The following is a 7,828-nucleotide window of genomic DNA, read 5'->3' on the forward strand; positions in this document are numbered from 1 at the left end:
AAAAAAAAAAAAAATCTCTCAGCCGGGAAAAAAAGTTAGAAGACATTCTTCCAGTTTCAAGTAACTAGAGTTAAGGTAAACTTTATGTTATATTTATGTTACTAATTTACCATTAAGATAAGAAATAATTATGTGCATATAATATTTTGTTCTTTAAAATATACTAGGATCTACCCCGTGATACACCACGGGAAATTATTTAACTATTCTGTTTCTAAATTTTTATTGCACTTTTATTTATTCTGTTTCTAAATTTGTAAAAATCGCTTACCGATTTCGTGTCTCTTTTTGTAATCGTTGTAATTTTACGATAGATACTTGAATTGGCTACTTGTTGACCTTCGCTGTATTCCAATGAAAGATTTAGTGAAGATGGGTAACTCGTTCTCTTTACCCAGAGATTTTCGTTCTTATTTTTTTTTTTGTAATCGGTAGATTTTAAGTATTGTGGTACATAACTTCTCAGATCCATATAGACAGCCTTCAATTAACCATACATTTTATGATTTCAGGAGTTCCAGAAGACATCGAAGTTATATACTTGTCATCATCATGAAGTCTAATTCTCTTTCTTGGTTAAAACATTGTGTTTTTAAAGCTACCGACATAGAGGTAATTTTGAATTCATATTCTAAATATGTATGAACATTTCTGCAATCTCAGAAGTATTCTGCTGGGTAATGGATAATAAATAGCTCTGTGAAACAAAGTTTTTGAATATCAGCTAAAGGAAAAGAGGAAAAACAACTGTGAATTAGAATCTTAGTGTAGGAAATATAGTGTACAGAAGTTATCACATTCTCTTATTTTCGAAAGATTTCATTCTTCTTAGGTTTGCCATGTCAGTTTTGTTGGTGTAAAAGAACCTGCATATAACAAAAAACAAAAATAGATGAAGTACTTAAGTGGAGTTTTATCCTCTGTTGATTCATATACAAATAAATCCGAAGATCAAGGGGTTGAGATAACGCATTTGCTAAAGGGAAATGTAATACAGGTTAAGTTAAAAAGTCCCCTGATTATTCCACGGGTTGAGATAACAAACACATATGCAATTTGTTGTTGTCTATAGGTACAAAATTTAAAGGAAAACAACTCAGGGCCAGCAAGCAGACACAATGGCTTTACTATGCTTCAGAAAGAATGGTCAGTAACTGGTAAACACTTTAAATAGTTTTAGTCTCTATTTAGTATAGAGTTTTTTGATTTTTTCTGATTGTTTTTTGTGCAGCTGTGATTTATTATATATATATATATATATATATATATATATATATGATAATATATTATAAATATGTTTCCATTTACAAATCAAAGTTGTTTCTAAATGTTATTATAAATAGATCTTATTAATTAAAGTAAGAAAACGAAAACATTTAGCAATCGAAAAATTACATAAATGATGCTTACTTACCACGGGTCAACTAAACATAACTCTAGGTCAGGGTCGAGGAGTTGTCGGAACAAGGAAGAGATTTTTTGACAAAGTGTTTTGTTAAAGATCCCAAAAAGAGATGGACAGCTGAGATGCTTTTACAATATCCGTTTGTAGCCGTCGATCTTGATGACGACGGTTTAGTAGTAGAAGAAGAAGGTTTCGTTGTTAACCTGAAAACAGAGGAGGAAGTCTCTACATCGCCGAGATGCCCTTTCGAGTTTCCCGATTGGGTTTCGGTTTCTTCCGATTCGCAAACGACCGATTCACCGGAGGAGAGGGTTACGAGTTTGGCGGCTGATTCGACCCCTGATTGGTCTGTCACAAATAGCTGGGTCACCGTACGGTGACGGTAGTGATTAAAAAACAGGGGACAAAAACAGAGTTGCAGAGAAAAGGCTAGAGCTTTTTTTTAATATTCCTAGTCAGATCCAACAATTCTAATTTAATTCGTTGTATAAATATTTTGTTATTAGAAATTCAGAAATTTGTTACATGTAAATACCAATTTTGTATTCATGATCCGAGATGCTTTCTGAAGCATACATCCGTTTGTAGCCGTCAACTAAACATAACTCTAGGTCAGAATCCTTAATCTCCTCTCCTTGAATCCTTGTGAATCTTCTTTACTTTGCATAAACATGTCGAAGTTGCCAATTTTTGTCCGATTTCAAGAATCTTTGGCTTTTATAAACCAAAACTCTCAAATTGGATCTCCAAAACCTAATTCCGCTGTTAGTCTCATCTTTGGGTTCTCCGTTCATAGCAGCTAGACATGCTTTTGCGAGACATGTTTTTCTTTGTTGGGATGTTTAAGTTTCGTTTGCTTTGTTGGGATGTTTAAGATTTTAAGACATGCTTTTCTTTGTTGGGATGCTTATTTTGCGAGACATGGTATGTGTTTGAATTGTTTTGCGAGACATGATATGCTCAGTTTCATTTGTTTAAGATTTCATGTTATGCAGTTTCATTTGTTTTTCGGGTTATTCGGGTTTTTTGGGTACATTTCAGGTTTTTGTGGGTACTTTGGATATGTTTGAGTAGGTACTATCCATAACCGAATATATTTTGGATACATTACAGGTTTTTTAAAGTCATTACCCAAATAACCCGAACCCGAGAGGAACCGAACCTGACCCCGACCCGAAATTATATGAACACCTGCTCGGATCCTATATTCGTAAACCCGAAAAACCCGAACCCGAATTACCCGAACCTGACCCCGACCCGAACACCCAAATGCCCAGGCCTAATTCTAGGTATGTCTAGAAATGGGTGATAACACCTACATTATAAAACCATGTAGTTAGTTGCTGAATCAATATAACTTTGCATAGTCATGCTTAAATTTGTTCAGAGACATACCTGTTCATAACATTAATCTATAAATTCTGAAACACTTATTTGAAAAACAACTTGTTGACAATTAAGATTTTCAACCCTTTTTTGACGTTACATCTCAGAGTATAGTAGTTGTGGGATTTAGCAAGGTATTTAAATTTTCTTTTGGATGTGGTGGTGCTTGTATTGGATGGAGAATGATACATATATATACTTTTCAAGGTTGTAGGTAGGGTTTTCCCAGTGACCCTAACTATAAGCTTGATTCGCAAGTTTAGAGTATATGCTTACGATTTTGTTTGTTTTGATTTAGGGAATAATGTTAATGCATAACTTTATCTTGATTCTAGTTAGGATGCGTGATTGATAATACGTATCAAGAATTTACCAAAATGTGTTTGCGATTTTTCTATATTAATTATATGTTGCCTAACATGTAACTGTCTTAGATTAGTTGCTATATAATAGGGATGATGGAATCATAATAGGTGCAAATTATATTTTAGGGATGAATCACTATTTTACAGATAATAGACCAGACCCGATCACACATATATTTGGGAAGATCCGATTTCCCAAATCGGTTAAAAATTTGGAAAAAACCGACCCACGAGACCAAAAAATGGGACACAAATTTGTACTCCAAAAATGTTAAGATAGATTATGTTTGTCTTATATTATAAAATAATTACTTTAATTTAAATGATTACATTTTTGTGAAAATGTAATAATATAAAATTGGTACTTATACTGGTTTTTTATATAATAATTAGTAACATTTATTAATGTGAAATTCAAGTTATTACTAAAACTGTATAAAACTGATTTGTTGTAATTTATATTTTTTCTACAGTATGTCTAGTGAAGGTCGTAGCTCTTCACGTCGACGAAAAAATGTAAGTTACATATATATAACATAAGTAGTATATGTAATATAATAAATTTTTATATTCCATATGTTAGTCATTTATATATATATATATATATACATAAAAATATTTTTCACATTTTTTAGAAAGAAAATTGGTCATCTCTTGAAGACCGCGTTGTGCTTGAACTATATGAAGTTGAGCTTGTGAAAGTAGACTATAATACATGTGGTCTAAAAAACCTCATCAAAATCGTATTTTGAGTGAACTATTAAAGCGGACTGGGAAACATGTTGATAGTTGGATAAAGGTCAAAAACAAGATAGATACATTGAAGGGAACTTACAAAGAATGGGTCGACCTTATGGGTAAAACAAGTGTAAGTTCGAATCAGAGAACTGGAGTTATCTGTATGGATGACGATTGGTGGCAAGCGCGCGAGGCGGTATGTATATTTTATGTTAGTTTGAATTGTATGATATATTAAAAGTGTTTATCTAGAAATTCTAAAATTTATATTTGTTTTTTTTCAGGAGAGTAAAACAATTATTGCTTGTCACCGTCAACCGCTAAAATATTGGGATGCACTACAACGTATTTGTGGACAATATGATGTATCAAGTGAACATATGTATGATGTTGATGGAGCACGAAGAGAACTATATGAAGAATATGCAAGAGCTGATTTCAGTGGTGGTATTGGTGATGATGATGATGAAGAAGATGAAAGAGCTGACAACACACCTCAAACACATGAAGAAAATACTTATTTTCCAGATAACACATTTATTGATCCACGAGAAACATATGAAGATGTTCCCTCTGCAGCAACAGAGGAGAGATATGGAGATATTCTAGTTGCATCGTCAGAAGAAATCCACAATCGTTCAGGTAGACATACCTCCCGTGCTGCGCCATACAGTGTCGGACGAGGAGAAAGTAGTTTACGAAGAAGAAATTCAAGAGTTCGTTCAGTTGGTAGTAAAGATCGTGGGAACCGTAGAAGGCATCAATTTGAAAGCTCAGTTACCACTGTATTTCAAGGAATATCAGATGCACGACGTGCGACTGTATCAGCCCTGCGACCTGATAGGTACAGTCCTGAAGAATATGCAAAATTTAAAGATGCATTTGCTATACTAAATTCTTTACCAATTGAGAAGTACAAACCATTCTGGAAAGCATCTGCAAAGCTGCTTAAGGAGTATGCATGGTGGCGTAATACATTTTTGGACACTTCTTTTGAGTCAGATGAAGATATAATCCAGTTTTTGGAAAGTATAACTGAAGTGGATCGTCTAGAAACCGTAACTCCTGCAAATTTGTCAAATTTTGGGTCATTTTTAAGTGGTTCAAGCGGCGGAAGTGTGCCATCATCAGGAAGTTCTGTGGGACATTCGTCAGAAAATTTTGTGGGATATTCATCAGGAAATTCTGAATATAGGTTTGCTGAAATTCCACAGTTTCAACCATCTCCTGCTATGGGACAGTTCTTTTCATCTCTGGGGGTAGGATTTAATACGCCTGGGCATACGATGGGTGCACCTTATGTACCGATGATGTTTCCTCAAGGATTTGCTGGTTTTCCTTTCATGAACTCGTCGCCTGCTATACAAATGATGCAAACATCAACATCTCCTGAAATTTTTAATGTTGGGGCATCATCAACAATCGGTGGAATTTCAACTACTCTAATGGGAGAAACTAGTCAAAGAACAAGAACAAATTTTTCTCCTGGTTTTGTAACGCCAACTAAACGGTACACAGATACTGGATATAGGTTTGGTGCACCATCGGGAATTGGAACTCAACCATGGCAGTTAAATTTTATGGATGATAGAACATCAAACAATCCCACTGATAACAAGAAACATTGAATAAACAATATGAAAAGTTTATGGTTTTTATTAATGTTTGTATTTTATTTATATAATATATATTTTACTATAATAAATATTTGTCTACCACAATTTTTTTAGTCGCTTAACTTATTTTTCTCTTAATGGCTAGGAAAATCGGACAAATGAGTTGTACTCTCTGGGACTAAATAATCTAACACATGAAGAATTATGCGAATTATTTATGCTTGAGGACGAAGAAGTCGATGAGGTACTTGTTCAGCCAACGATGTAGTATTATGAACGATATTTTTGTCGACAACCCATGCAAGCGGGAGGAGGACTAGGTTGGCTAAATATTAAACACCAGATGGAACATGATGATGCATAATGCTTACATGCAGTAAGGATGCCTCGAGGAATATTTCAAATGTTGTGTCAACTGATGGAAAATGAGTATGGATTAACATCAACAGAAAATATTAGCATTGAGGAAAGCGTTGCAATGTTTCTTTCTACATGTGGTCATAATGAAGTTCAACGTACTGTAGCTAGGAATTTTGGGCGTAATCAAGAGACAGTTAATCGCAAGTTTCATGAAGTGCTAAATGCGATGGAGCGACTTGCATGTGATCAAATAAAGACCCCAACATCTAGCCAACTTAGAGAGTATCCCCGCAGTCTTCGATATGATCCAAGGTATTGGCCATTCTTCAACAGTTTCATAGGTGCTATAGATGGAATACATGTTCCTGTCATAGCACCACAAGAAAATCGAAGAGTTTATTGGGATCGTTTTGGTGAATCAAGCCTAAATATTATGGCGATATGTGATTTAGACATGCTTTTCACATATGTTTGGAATGGAGCACCGGGATCACTTCATGATTCCAGAGTTTTATCGATAGCACAAGAGAATAGTCAAAGATTTTCGAAACCTCCTACAGGAAAATATTATCTAGTTGACTCTGGATATGCGAATAAAAAAGGTTACTTAGCTCATTACCGGAGCAACCATCAAGAAGAGGTGAGGCATCATTTAGGACAGTTTCAGAATGGTCCGCCTCCACGAAATAAGTATGAATTGTTCAACAGGTGGAATGCTTCACTTCGCTCTGCTATTGAAAGAACTTTTGAAATCTGGAAGAAAAAATTGAGGATTGTAAAAGAATTACCGCGATACAGATTAGAAATTCAAAAAAAATTGGTTTGTTACAATGGGTCTACATAATTACATTCGACGTTCCAATATTTCCGATGATGATTTTGATACAGGTGCTTCCGCAGAAAATGAAAATGGACAGCATGACGTAGATGTAAGTGTAATCAGTGAAATAGAAGAGGTGGAAACATCAAGAAGTGGAACATATATGGCAGATGTGCGTAATCAAATAGCAGATTTGTTATGGGAAGCTCATTCTTAATTTGATTTGCTTGTATTTCTCGGTAGCCTTTAATATGTATGTACCAATGATTATATATATATATATATATATATATATTTTTATATATTTTTATTAAAAATAAAATATAATTCATTTTAATAAATTACTTCTCAATAAATATTTTTATTCTATAATAGGTAAAAAAAAATACTTTCAATTCATTATTGGATTATAAAATTTATGTACTTATAGTTTCTAAAATTTCCAAAAAAAAAAACTAAGAGTAAAACTTATACAAATATTTTTAATTATTGGACTAGTATATTCTTATACTTTTTTTTTATACTGGAATGATTTAATTGTCATAAATTAATTTAAAATATTCATAAATTTTACATCTATAATTATAAACTAAACTACATTTTATGTTAATTTTAAAATTTTATTAATTTTTTACTTTTAATTTTTTAATAAACGGTATATTTTCAGTTTTTTTTTGTACACCTTTGACATACAGATTTTTCTTACAACTTTGCACTATTCACTAAAAGCTTACAGCTTGTTTGTACAGCTTTAAGTAGGTTACCAGTAGGGGTGTCAAAATGGATAGAAAGTAGAAACCATGGGTTTACCCTGTTTGTCTATTATTTTAATGGGTATGAGTTAAGTTTGTAAATCCAAATAAATAAATGGGTTTTGATGGGTTCGTCCAACGGGTTCATGGGTTTATCGAGGTAAACCCATTAGGGTTATGGGTTACCCATGGGTTAATCGAAAAAACAAAAATAATATATATGTATACATATAATATAATATATATGTATATATTAATATGTAAAATATATTCGTTAACAACTAATTTATGTAAAATATCCAAAATAAATAATAAGCGTTTCTATTTTAATATTTAGATATTATTTTCTTAAGCTTAAAAATTTGGGTTAGTTTTATAATTCTATT

At 33.0% G+C, this 7,828-nt stretch overlaps 1 protein-coding gene and 1 long non-coding RNA gene across 2 annotated transcripts; both read left to right on the forward strand.

Annotated features, from left to right (window-relative positions):
• LOC104747363 lies at positions 1–2,036 on the forward strand. Its single transcript, XR_761136.1, has 4 exons — positions 1–75; positions 513–612; positions 1,073–1,146; positions 1,441–2,036. It is a non-coding gene; the product is annotated as an uncharacterized LOC104747363 (long non-coding RNA).
• LOC109124885 lies at positions 3,764–6,933 on the forward strand. Its single transcript, XM_019237103.1, has 2 exons — positions 3,764–4,090; positions 4,179–6,933. Exons 1-2 carry the CDS (start codon positions 3,872–3,874, stop codon positions 5,520–5,522), a joined length of 1,563 nt encoding a protein of 520 aa, XP_019092648.1. The 5' UTR covers positions 3,764–3,871; the 3' UTR covers positions 5,523–6,933.

The sequence above is a fragment of the Camelina sativa genome, chromosome 15 (genome assembly GCF_000633955.1).
Source record: "Camelina sativa cultivar DH55 chromosome 15, Cs, whole genome shotgun sequence".
Lineage (NCBI taxonomy): Eukaryota > Viridiplantae > Streptophyta > Magnoliopsida > Brassicales > Brassicaceae > Camelina > Camelina sativa.